At 39.1% G+C, this 18,497-nt stretch overlaps 1 protein-coding gene across 3 annotated transcripts in view; it reads right to left on the bottom strand.

Moving 5' to 3' along the window:
* The window catches only part of RORB (RAR related orphan receptor B), a 197,121-nt gene that overhangs the window by 18,879 nt on the left and 159,745 nt on the right, over window positions 1-18,497 (bottom strand). For all 3 annotated transcript variants that reach the window (XR_016277360.1, XM_089490721.1, XM_089490716.1), the window contains exons 5-8: window positions 10,170-10,291; window positions 7,048-7,180; window positions 3,493-3,600; window positions 520-630 (exon numbers count right to left, since the gene is read on the bottom strand). Coding sequence is in view for 2 of the 3 variants with exons in the window: in XM_089490721.1 (XP_089346847.1) it covers window positions 520-630; window positions 3,493-3,600; window positions 7,048-7,180; window positions 10,170-10,291 (474 nt within the window). In the remaining variant the exon portion in view is untranslated. The remainder of the gene's footprint in view (window positions 1-519; window positions 631-3,492; window positions 3,601-7,047; window positions 7,181-10,169; window positions 10,292-18,497) is intronic.

Here is an 18,497-nt window from a genome sequence, read left to right as displayed (position 1 = left end):
GGGTGACACAAGTAAATGGAAGTGTCATAGACTACAATGGAAAGAAAATGACATTTGAAATACAAGTGGAGCCCTGGTGGCGCAGTGGTTAAATGCCTGTACTGCAGCCATTCACTCAAAACCACAAGGTTGCGAGTTCAAGACCAGCAAAAGGGCCCAAGCTTGACTCAGGCTTGCATCCTTCCGAGGTCGCTAAAATGAGTACCCAGACTGTTGGGGGCAAATTAGCTTACTTGCTAATTAGCTTACTTGCTGTTCACCGCTATGATCTTTGGAATAGCGGTATATAAATAAAACAAATTATTATTATTATTAAGTGAAAGTGTGTGTGTTTGTGGAAAAAACAACACCCACCTGGACTTCCCTTCTTACATAATCAGAAGTGGAACACAAGGCAAAATACATTAATTCAAACTTCACTTATTTGATGTACATAGACAGACTGGAAAAAAAAGATGGAAAAAGGCAGAGTTTGTATGCAATTTGAAGAGATAATGAAAATTAGTTGGAGATAACTACCTGGTGATATCAGAACAGCAGAAGAAAACAAGGCAATTTCTTCCTCAGTTAGCTGCAAGGAACATAGATTCTTTGCAAAGTCAAATGCTTCATTCACCAGATCATCTGAACCTGCAGACAGAAGAGAGGATGAAATCAAAATGAAATCTTATTACCTTCCAAAACTTGCTTCTCGTCTCGAAATTGTAACTTTTCCAGGCTCTGATTGACACCATGTGAGCACTACCTTATCTAGAATTCTCCTGGCAGTCATCCACATATGATATTTTGGGGGGGGGGGGGGGGAGGAAAAGATTCTATGCAATATCCATACATACATGCTACTATTGGCACTTACAGGAAATGTTATAATAGTAGCAGTCTGTAATCTGTTTTGAATTACTGCTTATTGAATGATCAGTCTCAAGATAAAAGCTGAGCTGAAATTTACAAACACACTTTCATTGAGCCTTGCCATGTGATATCCAGGTGCTTTAAAACCAGTAGAAAGACCTTGATTGGCAGGTTTTGCTGCCTTTCCCCAGAGCCCAGGGAACTGCACAGGCTTCTGGGAAGGAGAAGTCTCAACCAGTGAAGAAAAATAACCCTTGCCTCTCTGTGCCTCAACACGACCTGCAAATGGCGTTCCCTGGTATGTCTGGCTTTGGCAAAAGCATCTGAAATGATCAATAGCCACAGGTTTGGATAAATGATCCTGTCCAGCTAAACTTCATTTCAAAAGTGAAAATTAGGATTTCACTCCAATTCCCCTCCTGCTGACAAGGAAATTGCTTAGTTAATGAGAGCAATCAGGGCTTAACTGCCTTGTTTACCTCCACTGAATGGAAACCCTGCAAAACTGGCTCAGGCTGGTACACCCCACATTGTGAGGTACTGTGTACATTCCAGAGATGTTGAGCAACCCATCTCGATTTGAAAAAGGGTTAACCTCTATACTTAACTGGCTTTGTCTTGTGTCTGCATCCCATTGTTCTATACTGCCTGGATAATCTAAGACTCATTATCAGTGCCCAGAGGGCATGTTTACCTTTGCCCTTTTCAAGCACATGTTTTTGGTTTTTTGAACCCTCCATAGTCATCACTGAAGTCATTTTGCCTCACCCAGATGTGTTCCTTTCACTTTTAGGTGACAGTCCACGTTAAATAAGAGACAGAGAATCTGTCTCTCTGAGGACCTGCTTCTGGTGCTCTGATCTCCCGCCATTCAGCCTCCTCTTCACAACAGAGAGTGAGAAAAACCATGTGTATGTTTTACTCTTTAGTCAATTAAGCTCAGCTACACCCTGCTTTATCACACTAGGGAGCAATTAGGATTCAAATGAGAGTTAAACTAGAGAAAACCAGGAAATGCCTGATGTTTATCACATGACATTTCCTGGTTTTCTCTAGTTTAACTCTCATATAAATCTTGTTTGCCCCCTTATGTGATAAAGCAGTTAGACCTGTTAGGAGTAGAGTTTTTAGCACCCATGCCATTTCCCCCACTCTTTTACTTTGAGAAATGGCTTGCATTGAATATAGACTACTTTTGTTGGTTTCTGCTCCTATTTTTCTCTGTGTTTTTAATAAAGAAATAATTTTAGGGTTTTTTGTGGGTTTTTCAGGCTATGTGGCCATGTTCTGGAAGAGTTTATTCCTGACGTTTCACCACCATCTGTGGTTGGCATCTTCAGAGAATGTGTGACCCTAGACAGGGAGGAGGGATTTCCATGTTAACTTGTGTATTGTTCTGTTGTTGAATGTCTGGACAGATACCTACACAAGAACTGCAACCATCACCCATGACAAAAAAGAAGCACAATGAAAACACTGGTAGACTGAGCAAAAAGGATCTGTGAACCCCACTTCCTGGAAGATGAATTGAAGCATCTAGGCTGGGATCTGCAGACTAATGGTTACTCCAGCTCAGACATCAGAAGGACTGCCAGACCCAGAAAAACCCAGAGGAGTGAAGACAAACAACCACCCAAAAGGAAGCTATTTTTACCATACATCAAAGGAGTCACAAACAGAATAGGGAAACTGGTGAGGAAACACAACCTCCAAATGGTTTACAAACCAACCAAGAAAATCCAGCAAACGCTGTGCTCAGGGAAGGACAGGAGAAACCCTCTCACAGCCGCAGGAGTTTACTGCATACCATGTGGCTGTGGACAAGTCTACATAGGGACCACCAAACGCAGTGTCCAAACACGAATCAAGGAACATGAGAGACACTGCAGACTGGGGCAGCCAGAAAAGCTATTTAAATCCACAAACACCAAGACAACTTCAACAGGAAAGAAGAAACCCTTAAAGTTAGCAAAGTTTGATTACCAGTCCTGAAAAACACTAAAATCAAGACCCAGCAAAATGCAAATGAAAACCACCCAGGGTCAGGGGTTTTCCCAGCAGACAATGATCACTAATTAAACAGACACTAATCCTCTTTGCACATCCTCCCACCCTGAGTCCTTGCCATCAACGACAGAACAATACACAGATTAATATGGAAAGCACTCCTCCCTACCTAGGGTCACACATTGTGTGTGTGTATGTATGTGTACACACACACCCCCACTCTCTTCCATGCCAGCATTCTCTGAAGATGCTAGCCACAGATGTTAGCAAAACGTCAGGAATAAACTCTTCTAGAGCATGGCCACATAGTCCAAAAAACTATGGCTGCTGGTCATGGAAGCCTTTGACTCCACACGGAAATAATTATTCAAATAATCATGCAACATTGACTTGTCCTTCTACCTCACCTTCACTTGAGTCACTCTGATTAATTGTATATTTTAAAAATCTTCAGTCTAAAAGGTCCTACAGAGAATTAGTGCCTAGAGGAGCTTTCTCCCACAAACCAATAAACCTAGGGCACTACTCTTAACATAGTATATAGAGGCAAGCACCATTCTTTCTCAATTACTTCAATTATTCAATTACTCCAGAATAGTATAGCCTGGGCAAACAACAACAAAACCAGCCTACCCAAAGCCTTGAACATTTGCATTCCTCCATATTTTCCTTCAAACAGAACAGTGTTGTTGAGTGGATTGAAGGCACGGCACATTCTTACTAAAACCACTTCCAAACAGCCTGGAAAAACATCAAATGTCCCGCATTAATACATATAAGCATCAAGCATTTTGGGAAGCCAATGTTATTAAAATACAGGTTTGTGTCTTCATCTCTAGATCTCAGTACACAGAACAGAACAGAACAGCTTTCTTTTGTACTTGTGCCATGAATATTATTGAGTATTTACTTATTTAAACACTTCTGTCCCACTTTTTATCACATGATCCCAGGGTGGTTTACAACATAAATAATTTAAAACATTTCTAGTTTAAAAACAAATAATTTGAACAAGATAAAACATTTTAAGTAGCAACAGTTAAAACCACTTTTTCAACTACAACAAAAGAATGATTATGGACATATAGATGACACATATTTTTGGATCATTTTGTCCTTATTGAGAGCTTGAGCAAATTTACAAATCAATTAATAAAAAGAACAATATCTATGACTGTTGCAATGTTGCAATGAATGACAGAAAAAGCCTTTCCTATCTTGTCAAAGGAAGATAGACTAACAGAATTATTGTAATTTGATGGCAATTGTTGAATATGTACTAAAGCAGGATAGAGCAGCCTCTTTGTGGAAACCAATCTGAAGTCAAGTAGCTTTTGAACAACCTTAATTTGTGCTTGTTTAATTTGGTCCCTTTCTCCGAGTTTAACTGTAAAGAAACCAGTGCATATGTTCTCCCTCGAATACATTTTTCTTAATCTCATTATTACTAGAGCAAACTGCAACAATTTTATGCAATTTCCAGCCAACAAAATATCTTCAAAATCTCTTGTTTCCTAAATGTTAATTTGGCCTCTGAAGGGCAGCAATACAATATTAATGTGTAGGCTGGAGTACTAATGACACAATCACTACTGGGTTTTTTTGTTTTTTTTTTGTTTTGCTGTGTTACTGTTTCCCCCCACTTCACAATTATTTAGAGTGCAGTTCTATACATGTTTGTGTAGAGGTCAGTCTTTTCCAAATCAGACATTTTAAAGTTGTTGGCTTAGGCCAGAAGTCAATGGTGTGCTCCCTTGAGTAAAATTAGCTTCCATGAGTGGAATCAGGAGAGTGCAATCCTCCTCCAGCCTGAATGTACCACCTCTTTTAGAAACAGAGAAGGCTTTGTTCCAAGTCAAAAATTGAGATATCACTCCCTTTTCACTGAGATTTCATGATGCCTCACCTGCATATGATACTTGAAATTCTTCAGGAAATAAGTTTTCTATATTGACAAAAAATGACCTTTTCCTAATCCTTCAGGGAATATCAAGTTCACTTTACAGTGTTTTACAAGAGATCTGTGTTGCCCTGGCTAATTTAATCTAGATATTGATTCTAGCTAAGCAGTGAGTACAAGGAGCATGATTTTATAACCTGATCAATAATTTCTTTACCTATCTATGGAGAGAGAACAACTGCTGGACCTGATCCCCTTCCCCACCACCATTCCCTTCTCCTTTTGTGTCCTGTCATTTTAGATTGTAAGCCTGAGGGCAGGGAACTGTCTAATTAAAAATAATAATTGTAAGCCACTCTGATAGCCTTCAGGGCTGAAGAGTGGGATATAAATACCATAATAATAATAATAATAATAATAATAATAATAATTTCACCTGTAGGTGTGAAGAGCGATAATAGTAATACTGGAAACATCAAAACAAACATTTGACTGCTTAGGTTCCCTGGGAGACACTCAGTTTAGTCTCTTTTTCCTTTTGTCTACGTGGTCACTTTGTTTTATGGTCCATTACTTCAAACTGCTCTAGCAATTTGTCTTTCTCCTTTGGATTGTGGCTGGCTTGGGGCAAATGGGCAGGTTGAGCTTGGACTGCAGCCCCCATTGTACCCAAATAGAAGCTGCACTACTTACAAGCCAGACAAAATTAAATGGAGGCCGATACCCCTTCTTACTGTAACTCTGTAACAGATGCAGCCCAACTTATCTCAAGTCAGATATTTGTATGCATAACTGCATGTGTATTCAAAACAGAACCAATGAATGCATGGCTGTAGCTATAGAGAGGGCAAAAATGAGAACATTGTCTCCTAATAAGAACTCTGTCCCCAATGAATTTTTTCTTGTGTCTCCAATTTTAATTGTTTTAATTAAAACTTCAGGTGAACATTTAGAAATAGGGTTTAGGCATCCAAAGAAAAGGAGCAGGCAAGATTACCGAAGGGATGCAAACCCAGCAAATATAAAAATTACAGACATGAACAATTTTCATTGTCTCACTGTCTACAATGCTAGAAATTTGAGAACTGATGGAAAATTTCATCAGGCAGACTTCTCATTTTGACCTTTCCAAAGATACATCCCTAGATTAAGGTCTGTATGTGCGTGGGGGAACTGAAGCTTGGAAATTTAAAAATAAATTGATTTCATTTGCGCAGCCTCCAAAGTAATTGGTATTATAATCACACTTTTTGGACAATTACCAACTACTTTATCATTATTGAACAATGAAATAGTTTTTCTCTAATTACTTTTACCCTCAAATACAAGGAAGGGGCATTTAATATTATAGAATCATGTTTTGTTGTAAAATTCACATAGAAGCAGGTGCCACCAGGCATTCTGTTAAAATGTCCCTAAATTTCAGCTACATTTCATGTGACTATAGATGTAACTATAACAAAGATATAGTTTACACTGTAAAAAAACTGGCATTATCTCCAATAGACTACACGTAACTTCTTAATTGTAGCTAATTACTTCCCAGTAGTGGAGAGAAGGGAGATGACAATTTCTCCTTTAACATGACTGGCAGCCAAACCTAATGTTCAAAACTGGCCAGTTTTGAATTCTTCAGACACTTTAGATTTGTCTAAATACCCTAAAGGCACCAGATCCTGTCTGATCTTGGAAGTTAAGTAGGGTCACTTCTGGTTAGTACTTGGATGGGAGGCCACCAATGAATACCAGATGCTGTAGGTTGTATTTCAAAGAAAGGAACTAGTAGACCATCTCTGAGTAGTCCTTGCCTAAGAAAAAATTTCTTATGAGATTGCTATAAGTCAACAGGCAACTTGAAGGAACATATACACATAAAGACACCGTGTATATACTTCACAGAAGCTACACTGTTGGAGTCAACATCATGCAGGAGTTTAAGTATTGGACTAGGGCTCCAGGAAGCCATGGTTGCAATCCTTTGTAGGACATTGGGCAATCTTGATGCTCTCTTAGCCTCAGAGAAATGGCAAATCTCTGGGTAAATCTTGTCAGGAAAATCACATAACGAAAACACATTTGTCAACATTGTATGAAAAACTGTTGTTTCTTAGCAACTTATAGCACCTAAAGGAATTAATGTGTAGCAGACCAGATAACAAGATGTTTCCACATAGTTCAGTTGACACAATTTTCCTGCACATTGGAATAAGAAAAAGTATACCTTTTATACTTCCATTCCTTAAAAACTGAGGTTAGAAGATTAAGTGTTATGTAGACTCTTCACATACCTGATTTGAGAAGTAAAATCTGATCGTTTTGACAGAGTTCCATAAAGCCTGTTATCCGTTTTGCAAATTCCACCACATATTGAATGGCATGTGTGATCTGGATTGCACACTGTTGCCACAATGCTTCTCTTGACTTCCAGAAAAAACGTGCATGAAAAAGAAGAGCAGGTAAGTGAATCCACCAGTTCTTTGGTTGCTAAATAACCACTCAGCTTTGTTTAATCAAGTTATTTGACTCAGACTTATGTACATTGAATAATTATTATTATCATGAAACTTAAATTTACTGCTATGGTACCCTTATACTTTGATTCCAAAATCTTCCTTTCCTACAGGCTGGAATTTAAACAATCCAGGACAGGAAAGTAGCACACATACCATCACTGTCCTTCATTAACACTGGGCTGATTGATTGATTGATTGATTGAGTGAGTGACTGACTCTAGGCAAGCTGTAAGACATTGGAAACATGTAGGGGCCTTACTTACACCTATGTTTCTAATGCAATGAAGGTTACACACCCATTGACTAGCTTTTTGAAAACTCTGCTGAAGAAAGCAAATGAGGTAGGAAACTATGGCAGCCCTACTGGGACACTCATTTAGCTACCCAAATGTTCACATCAGGATTGGAATCAGCACCAAAAATACATATGTATCTCTCCCTTCCATATGTGCTAAGCAAACAAACAAACAAACAAACAAACAAACAAGTAAGTATTTGCACCATCAACATTCTCCCTGACCTGCTTTTGATGCTTAGGCATCTGCTCCTAACCAGAGGTTTCAAATAAAAATTATTTGACATAAGTTAGTTCATTCATCTGCCTCTAAGTTTGTCAGTTTGTTATACCGGTTTATCAAAGTTGTCTTTGACATTACAATGCAGAAGGATTCGAAGACAGTCTGGGCTTTATTTTTATTTTTTAAGTTAATAATAATAATAATAATAATAATAATAATAATAATTATTTCTGTACTGCCCGGTGGCAAAGCCAATCTGGGCTGTGAACAACATAAAAATTTACAGAATAAAATATACAAAATATTTATACTCCCTTCCCCCCCTTAAAAAATATTAAACACTTAAACGTATTAAAATGGGACTATAACAATTTATAATTATACTATCCTAATCTAAACCCCAAAACCCTCAGTAATCCTCACCATCAGGGGATGGGGCCATGAGAGGAATAAGGGAAATTGGGGAGCCAGGGAGCCTGGGCCGGGAAAAAAATTTAATCTGGAAAGGCCTGCTGGAAGAGATCCGTCTTGACAGCTTTTTTAAAGCTGTCTAAAGATGTTAACTGACGGATCTCATTCGGCAGGTCGTTCCAGAGCTTAGGGGCGACAACAGAGAATGCCCTCTGAGAGGTAGCCGCAAGTCTAGATTTTGAAAGCTGCAGCAAATTCCTCCCTGTGGAGCGGAGAGCGCAGGGAGGATTGTACGGGAGGAGGCGGTCTCTAAGATAGCTTGGACCCAAGCCATTTAGGGCTTTAAAGGTGATAACCAAGTTCTATGCCGTATGGGTCTCTAGGGAACTTTAAAAAGCTTTAGCCTACTTTCAGGATCCCATTGTGGCCTAGTGCCTATTCTACATGCAATGGAGTCAGCATGGTACCTAAAATCCCCATTCAGCCACAAAGCTGTCTGAGAGGTGTTGGGCCAGTTACTATTTCTTAACCTAGGCTGCCTCAGAGTTTTCTCATTAAAATTAATTGGGGGGGGGGGGGAGAAGGATGACACTATTATGATCTCATTAGAGGATGAGGGGAGTAGACAAATAATTAATAAAGGATAAATAAAGTTTTGACAGGTTGGATCCAGCACCACTTTCTACCAGTTCAACAAAGCAGAAAGAGTGACCCATCACAGATGCAACAACAAAAGGTCCTTCCTCATGTCTTTGTTTCTAGATCTGGATCTCGCCATGAGGGACTGCCATGGGAAGATAGTTGCTTCAAAGCCTTTTGCAAGTTTGGATTCTAGCCCATGTTTCCATGTGAATGCAGAATAATGATTTCTGGTGCACTTTTCCTGGAAGGAGAAGAGCTAGGAAGGTTTTTTTGCGGGGGGCTCCAGCTTCCAGAATCCTGTGCTAGCTGGAAGTTGCTGAGAGTTGTAGTCCAAAATAGTATTTTCCCCAAGCTATTGAAAGATGCAAGCTCAGAGAAACTGACTAAATGAGAGACAGAAGCACCACCTATGAAGGTACATGCTCTTGTATGGCCTTATCCCCATCAAGAATATTGGAATGTCCACTTATATCCAATGCAGGAGAATAATAATTACTTCCTCCAGCAGAAGCAAATACCTTGCACCAAGATATGCTATGCTGGTGGGCATTGTGGGCTTAAAAATTGTTTAAATGTTTAATTCACTATGTTGCCTCTGTACATTTACAGGCTTGATCCCCAGAGTGAAATCAATGAGCATCACAATAAAGTGCTGTAATTGGGAAATCAAAATAGTTAGAGGACTGGAGCAAGGAAGAGTTGCAGAACGTGGATTAAAAAAAAAAACAATAGGGAAAACATGAGGAAGGAGGGGGCATGATAGTGATTTTAGAAGTATGTATAATATGAGAGGGCATCCTGAAATTCTGGAAAATTTGTGAGGAAGATCTAGACAAATGGATAAAAGAAAAATTTCCCTTTTTCATCATAGTGTAGAACAATGATGTTTCAAAGTTGAAAAGAAAGATATCTTCACTTAGTTGAACTGTAGAATTCACTTTCACACTTTAGACAAAGTCAAAAAGATGTTATATTTTCTGTAGCTCCTAGTTTGGATGGCTACAAATCAATCTCCAGTATTAGAAGCACTCTCTGGGGAATACTGCAGGGCAGCACCAGGAGGAAATAGTCAGGGAAGCCAGTTTCTTCTGATCTTTGTTTATGGATACTGTTCCTGGCTACCTTGAACTCCCACTCAGAGTGAAAGCTGGGTAAACATGATTCAGATGAGTAAACGAGCACACATATTTATCAGGTGAGATCCTCAAACTTTGCCTCTATTTTAAGACATCATTCTTCAAATCCGAAGCCATGGATGGCATGCAACAATTAACAGTAAAGCAAGGAAGAATGGAAGCAAACTAAATTCTGTTGCGTTTGTTGTACCTTGCTCTGGTATACTTTGATTTCTTCATATGTGTGGGTCTGCCAGGCAAGCTGGTGTAGCTCCTCTATTGTATACTGGCACGTCTCCAAATGGGACTTAATTATATTCTGTGCAATTCGATCTAAGAAAGAGGGAGAAAAGAAGAAGAGAAAACAGCATTTAATGCCTTATTCATAAATTATGATTTAAAAATATTTCAGACTTTCATATTTCATATTATGTTACTTTAACCATGTTTATGTTTTTGTGCTTTTTGGCATTCTTTTTGTGCTAAAAGGCCAGAAAGAAATCAAATAATGAGCAAATAAAGACAGAATCAATGTTACAGTAATGATGGTATGGTGAGCTGATGGGTGAAAAGTTATGCAAAGTTATTCTCTCCTCATTACTTCATCTCTCTTGGGCCTTGGCACTTTCACTTAGCTGCTCTCCTCTGCCATTATCAAATTTAATGACAAACTGAATGAATGGTCCAAACTCATGTAGAATTCAACAATTTATTAACAATTGCATTAATTTATTGCAGAGGTCTCTGGAAGTATCCAGGATAAAACTGCATAATGCTGTGATCAACCAACAGCAACATTGTTTATTCCCTTTCAAATTTTGCCTGTAGCCCTAGATTACTATCCTGTTGCCATGAGGTTATGGTGATGCAGAAAAAATGTTTGCTTCAGTACAGTAAATACTTACAGAAGCTTGCATGCCAGAACTGTTGTACACAGAATACTGAAGTTGGAACTCTAGCTTACTAGAAAGTGTCACTGGATTCTTTTGGACTTCTTTTTTAATAGACATGTATAGGATGGTACTGTAAGAGGCCATTCTTGGGTCACACAACAGTCTTTTTGGTAAGCTTGGATGTCTCATTACAAGATTAATAAACTGTAGAATGTCTCCAGCAGGTTGAGGCATTGTGTTATAAAGAATGGTTGGGAAAACCAGCAAGACACAACAGCTTACTGGAAAGGTATGTTGGAGTGCAGCAAAAATTTCTCAATGTGCATGGTGAGCTACTAGGGTTTCCATCTTTTATGTTAAAACAATGCTTGCATTTGGTGCCTGAGTATGGGGAGGGAATAAGGGAACAGTAGGGTGTTCATTCGGATTTGAAAAGTGGTCTTCCTTCAAATTATTGTATATACTCTGTATAAGTCTAGAAATTTAGGTTTAAAAATTGACCCAAAAAACCTGAGTCAATCTAGGTCAATGTAAGTACTGTACTTTAAAGTGTGTGTGTGTGTGTGTGTGTGTGTGTGTGTGTGTGTATAAAACCATCTTCTGGTGAAAGATTTAATTTGCCCTGGAAGAACTGACCTCCTTCTACTCTCTCATCCATCCAGCCTTTGGAATTTTGTAAGTTCTTTAGCATTGTTTTCCTTTCCTTCATCCTTTACATCCCACATTACATGGCCTTAGGTTTTACCCTCGACTACTCCAAGGGTCATATCAAAATCCATCATTTTGGCCTCAAAACCTGCCCTCGACGTATACAGGAAGTTGACTTATAGTTGAGAATATATGGTAATATTTATTTTTTGCATTTCTGTATCATCTTTCAATCTACAAGGGCTCCTGAGGCAATGAACAAATACAAGCAATTAAAACAATAGACAGATTAATTAAAAACACACCCACATTAAAATGATATTTTAAAACTCCTAAAAACAATCCTAAAATTCAATTTTAAAACCGTAAACAACAGAGGGTTTTCAAACATTAAATGCCCTACAAAATAATGCTATTGTGGCTGTCCACCAGAAGCTTAAAAGGGATGAGGCCAGCCTAACTTCCTTGAGCAGAGAGTTCCATAGTTGAGGTGCTGCTATACAGATAGGCCTGTTCACTGTACATTCCAACTCAGGCCCAAAACACATGGCCAAAAAAGAGTGGCTTCCAGCATATCCCTGGATCTGCTGGATGCCACTCTGCAGCCACCCAAGGTGGCCTGAAGCTGGACAGAAAAGAAGTAGCAAAAAGCTGCTCCTTGCTGGAAACCCATTCAGGGCTGTGGCAGCAACCGGCTTCAGGGCCGCAGTATCTGGTTGCTGTGATCTGTGGCTGATCGGGGGTTGACTGGGGCTGAAGTGGCCAGAAGCCGCTCAGAGCTGCCGATCTGCTTGAACCCCTAGTTTCATGAGGTGTTGAGACACACAACAGGGCCTCCTCTGAATAATAATAATAATAATAATAATTTTATTTATGAAGATCTCAAATATCTGGTAGACTCATATGGAAGTATGTATCTTTCTTTTTCATTGTGATATCCTGGCTCCAAGTCATTTAGGATTTTGTTGGTCAAAATCAGAACCGTGAATTGAGCTCAGAAGCAAACTGGAAGCCAGTGTAGTTCCTGCATACCTTACACCAATCTGGCTGCTGCATTGTGTCCTATCTCAACCTTCCTAACACTTTTCAAGGGCAGCCCCATGTAAAGCACATTGTATTGGTCTTGTTGGGAGGTTAGACTGCTTGACATAATAGATGACAATAAGACAGCACCATACTAACGTAGAGGTACATATACCAAACATAGAATCAGACTTAAAAGGGCTCTCACAGGCCATCTATTATAACTGTTGCTTAAAAAAGAAAATCCAGACCTAATAACTTTGTTTTATCCATATGAGTCTTAAGATAGAAGTGAATGCAACAATGGGTGAACTTAATTTGAATACTGGAAAACATTCCTTTTTATGGAAGAAATGAGAGATTGTGGGATTTATACTATGAATCAATTGATACTGTAGATCAATTGAAAGGTCCAGACCCATCTCAATATGGCAATCTATCAACAAGTGAACTACGGTAATGCTTACAATCACAACACCTTTTGGTGTCTATACATGCACCAACAGTTCTTAGTGTCTCAGACACCCTTCTTGTGTTGGCATTAATTATATTTTCAGAGACTGAATCAAAATTGGCTGAAAAACACTAAATTTGATGTTAATGAAGTTAGAATTAAGAGATAAAAAGCAACATCACCGAAATCATTTTGCACATTAAACAATGAAAAATTGCTCTAGATTTAATATCTAAAACCTCTTTAGACTTAAAACTATGTTTTATCAGGAAAGAAACTGATGTTTTGAATTTAATGGCAGCCACTATGCCTTTTCTAAGAAAGAAAGGGCTTATTTTGGCAATGCAATTCACATACTGCTTCTTTGTGGCATTATGTGCTGTGTTACTCATTTTGGTTGGATGTATTAACCATGTATTAATTTTTTGGATTTGCAGATGCATTGTTTTAAATTTCCCTGCAACATGGAATTTAACTGCAGGTGAATATTATTGGATCCTGTGTGCTTTTACTGTTGCTTAATAACATATACTTCATGTTTGGAATGTGACACATTCACTGACCCTGAGCCTGGGTTCTAACCTGGATTGGTCCCTGGACTGGCAAAGGGATGGGCAGGTGTTTAAATGCCCACCCATCCACTCACAACAGACCTGCTACCGCTGCACACTTGTTACATTACTCAGCCATTACATTATATTACATTTCTAGTGAGAAGCCTCCCCTCTGGCCATGCCTGATTGGGAAATGTGATGCTTGGCCACAAGGCTGCTGGCAGGTTTGCCCAGTTTGCATGTCAGCCATGATGATGGGGGACGTCTCACTAGCAGCAATGGCTGAGTAAGGCAAGGGGTGTGCAGGGCTGTCTGTTTTGCTGGGGTTTTCTGCAGAATTTCCACAAAACTCTGCAGCAAACAGTGGGTAATTTAGACCCACATTAAGGCCCCTTTGTCTTAGGATTAGCCTCGATCTACTTGAAACATATATGTTGGATCTGGGCCCAATCCGGGGCCAGGGCTAATGGCCTTGTCATCCAAACAGGACAATGTGCAGCCAGGGGAAACATGAGCATTTTTGCCCATGTGGACAGTCCCACCATCTATTGCTCAATAGACACAGGTTCTGAGTTATACATGAGTTACTGTATATTCAAGGAAATATATTCTTCAAAGCAGGGCCTATTTATGGCAAGGTATATGCCTAACCTAGATTCATATTCTACATACTTCCCCTATTTTCTTTTTGTTGTTATCATTCTTTAAAAATCCAATAACAATTAAAACATTAAAAACTGTATCAGTATGATGAGCATTTCTATATGAGATTGTTCTTTTGCTGTATTTTCTTACAGCAGAGTTCCTTTTCAGTAGAGTGAGAAAAGTGGTGTTGACTTGCTTTTTGAAGGAATTAAGTTCATCTGTTCTGCCTTGGGCTGTGTGGCTTATTATAAATGGCAGCTAGGGATGCCAAAATTTTGACAGTGTAGTCTCTGTCATAAAATGTACCCTTGCAAAGTGGCATCAGTCATGTAAATGACTGGTATCCAACATGGTATTCCTGTTCATTGTGTGTACACCTCACTACTGAAAAAAGTAAAAATGTGTCCCTGAAAAATAATAACCTGGTTTTGTATTCTCAAATTCTTCCAAGAAAAAAAGGTATTGAAATTTGTATCAAACCTCTAAAATTCTGGCCAGGGAGGAACCCTATCAGCCACTCATCTAAAGTATCATTTCAAAAACAATTAAACTGGCCAGCTGAAAAAAATCTGGTGTCTAGAAACTGCAATGCAGAAAATCATTTCATTTTGGAGCACTATTGATTGGCAGAACCACTATTTAGTTCATGCCTTCATAGTTCTGCTTTTCTGCTTCTGTTTTGTTATGAAAATGTTATTTGCCTTGAAATGAGTTGCTTTAGCAGCTGTTCCTGTGCTGGGCACATGTTGGGTACTTGATGTTACATCAGTCTATGACTGCACATCACAACCATTTCTCAAAAGGATAGCAAACTTCTATCTAGGTGTGCAGTTGCCTTAGGGTGGGAAGAAGCAGTGGCTGCTGAGGAGGCTCTGTGTGCTGACATTTGAAAATAAGCCAGGTGCAAAAGAAAACTTAAGATTCTTGTGCCGCAGGCCAGCAGAGCTGGAGTGCATCACAGAAGGGCTTTACTTGGACTCAAGGGACTGGAGTTTGATGGCTCATTCTGGTGGCTTATTAGAATTGTACAAGCAAGAACAGCTGCTTGCTTGCTTAGTTGGAATCGATAAAAGGATTAGTGTTATAATGGAAGTCAGTGATCTTTTTCAAGGAGTATTTTCATAAATGCTAGAGACAAATAGTCTCATTTAACATAGGCTTTTCTCATAGACTCGCCAAGAGCAGAATACATGTCGGTTAGAGTAGATAGGTGGATTGGAAGAGATTTGCTTTCCCCCTACACGTATAAGGAGCAGTGCAGCCTTCAATAAAAGTAAATTTTTACCTCAGCAGCAGAACTTCCATGATAAAATCCTTCAGTTATTCAGAATTCAGTACATGCCCTCTAATGCCCAGATGGGCTTTGGAACACACCCATTATGAAATTTCTTGTTAGCAGCTAGTTAGAAATCTTTTCTGTAGCAGGACTATCTGTAGGTGAAACTCAGCATCTATTGTCCACACTGACTGGATGAACCTCTACTATCAAATTATTAATTTACTTCCCCTATTTCTTTAATAAGTGCAATTCTCTTATCAAGCATTCATTTATCAGGCTTCTCTAACCTCTACCTCTTCTTAAACCAGAGCATAAAGCATTCTTCATCTTCCATATTCTTTCATGTAACATCAAAGTGAACTGCTATATTCCAAATTAAATTCTATTCTTTACCTCCTGCCTTGATCCTCCTGATTTTCATGTCCTTTTGCTACTGTTCTTTACACTGGTTCTTTCATTTTGCCTTTTAGCCTTAGTGTCATGTAAAGGGTCAGTGCTAGCATCAGGTAAAAACTGTTTCCATTTTGGAAAGAAACCCATAAATTTTAGAAATATTTTCAGAAGAGGAGCTGTTTACTAGGGGGAAGTCTGCACAGATGGGAAAAATTGACTTCTGGATCTGCAGGGAGGATGAGCACCTACAATGAGCTGATACCAGCAGCACTTTCCACACAAATTGTGAAGCAAAAGTGTGCTTGTGTAATCATTGTGTGCAGTACTGGTGGTATTATTGTGTAAATGTGCACTTGTGCAGTCAATGTACCTTGGTGCACTGTACTGTGCTAATGCTGTTATTGTTAGCTGCCCTCAAGTGGGTTCTGACTCGTGGCAACCCTGTGGATGAGACATCTCCAAGAATCCCGATCCTCCACTGCCTTGCTCAGATCTTGCAGACTCTTGCCCATATCCTTCCTGATTGAATCTATCCATCTGGTTTGTTGTTCTTCCTCTCTTTCATCTACCCTCTACCTTTCCTAGCAATATTGTTTTTTCTTGTGATCTGTGCCTTCTCATTATGTGGCCGAAGTACAATAGTCTCAACTTGATCATCTTTGCTTCCAAGGAGAGCTGTGGTCTGATCTGTTCAAGACCCATTTGTTTGTTTTCTTGGCTGTCCATGGTCTCCTAAGTACTCTTCTCCAGCATCACATTTCAAATGGGTTGATTTTCTTTCTGTCTGCTCCCTTCATTGTCCAGCTCTTGCATCCGTACATGGTAATTGGGATACAATGGCCTAACGATTCTGCTCAGTTGTATATCTTTGATCTTCAGTATCTTTTCCAGTTCTTTCATAGCTACTGTTCCCATTTCTAGTCTTCTTCTTTTTTCTTAACTGCAGTCTCCCTTCTGGTCAATGTTTGATCCTAGATATGGAAATTCTTTAACTATTTCAATTTCCTCGTTGTCTAGATCGAATTTGTGTATTTCTTCTGTGGTCATTATGGTTTTTTTTTAATCTTCTGCATCAGACTTGTCTTTGCACTTTCTTCTTTGAACTTCCTTATTAACTGTTCCAATTCCTGAATGTCATCTGCTAATATTATGGTGTAGTCTGCATATCTTAAGTTGTTAATGTTGCTTTCTCCTTTCTTACTGCTCCATTTGCTGATTCTAATTCTGCTTTTCTTACTATGTTTTCAGCATATAAGTTAAACAAGGTGATAGGATGCAACCTTGCCTGACTCATTTGCCTATTGGGAACCACTCTGTTTCCCCGAATTCTGTTCTGATGGTGGACTCTTGTCCTTGGTACAGATTCCTCATCAGGATTATCAGATGTAGTGGCACACTCATGTCTTTAAGTGCATTCTGTAGTTTTTCATGATCTATACAATCAAATGCTTTGCTGAAGTCTGTGAAATACATGCTGATCCTTTTTTGGAATTCTTTGGTGTGCTCCATTAGCCATCACATGTTTGCAATGTGGTCCCTAGTGCCCCCTCCTTTTCTGAATCCTGGTTGCCGCTCTGGAATTTCTCTCTCCATGTATGGTTGGAGTATATAATGCAGAATTTTGAGTAGTATTTTGCTTGCATATGAGATTAGTTGCTGCAGTCTGTTGTATATCCTTTCTTGTGGATTGGTGTGTATATTGAGCATTTCCAATGTGTTGGCCACTGCTTTGTTTTCCATATTTGTTGGCATATTTCAGTTAAAACTAAAATTTCATCTGTCTGTAGACACTGTAGCAGTTCAATTCTGGGATATCATCTGTTCCCGGTGATTTATTTTTTCCCATTTCCTTTATTGCATATTCCACTTCACTTCTTAGAATTTGGGATTCATCTTCATATAGCTCCTTGTTCCAAATATCATTCATTCTCCCATCTCTTTTATATAACTCTTCTGTGTATTGCCTCCAGCATCTTTTTATTTCTTCTTCTTCTTCCTGTATTATGCTCTTTTTTTTCTCCATAGAGCATCCCTGCTCTTGGTTTGAACTTGGCTTTAATTTCTCAAATTTTTTGATAGAGGTCTTTCATTCTTCCCTTTTTGTTGTGTTGCACAATGTGCACTTGTGCAACTGACTGCAATGTCTTCAAAAGGCATGTCATCAGAGGAGCCACACAAACTGCAAAGTGAAAGTGCTCTAGTGAGTTGGAAGTTCTGCGTAGGAAGCGGTCAGTGGCTTGTCCACTTGCCAACATTGCTCCACATGTCCCTGCACTGCCATGGAGTCTGCATGCCCAGGGGATTCTCTGGAGTTTCTACCCTGCAGGCCTTAGAGTCCATACTATAGAGGAGACTCATAATTGACCAAAATGTGATTCTTGGCTCCATGTCCACAAGGAAACAAGTAATTTTACAACAGGAAAAAGAAATGCTCCACAGAAATTCATCCACAATTTATGTACTGTATATAAGTCTAGAAATTTAAGTGAAAAAAACTAACCCAAAAAACATGAGTTGGCTAATCCATGGGTCAGTGTAAGTACTGTACTTTAACTCTTATCAAAAAAGGAAACATCCCCTGGTGAAAGGCAAAAATATAATCTGTCCTGGAAGCACTTACCTGCCTCTGCTCTCTCATCCATCCAGCCTT

Source organism: Sceloporus occidentalis, unplaced genomic scaffold, assembly GCF_023333645.1.
Source record: "Sceloporus occidentalis isolate IW3139 unplaced genomic scaffold, rSceOcc1.0.p SCAF_1, whole genome shotgun sequence".
Classification (NCBI taxonomy): domain Eukaryota; kingdom Metazoa; phylum Chordata; class Lepidosauria; order Squamata; family Phrynosomatidae; genus Sceloporus; species Sceloporus occidentalis.
Note: the sequence above shows the minus strand (reverse complement) of the source record. Positions and strands in the feature narration are given on the sequence as shown.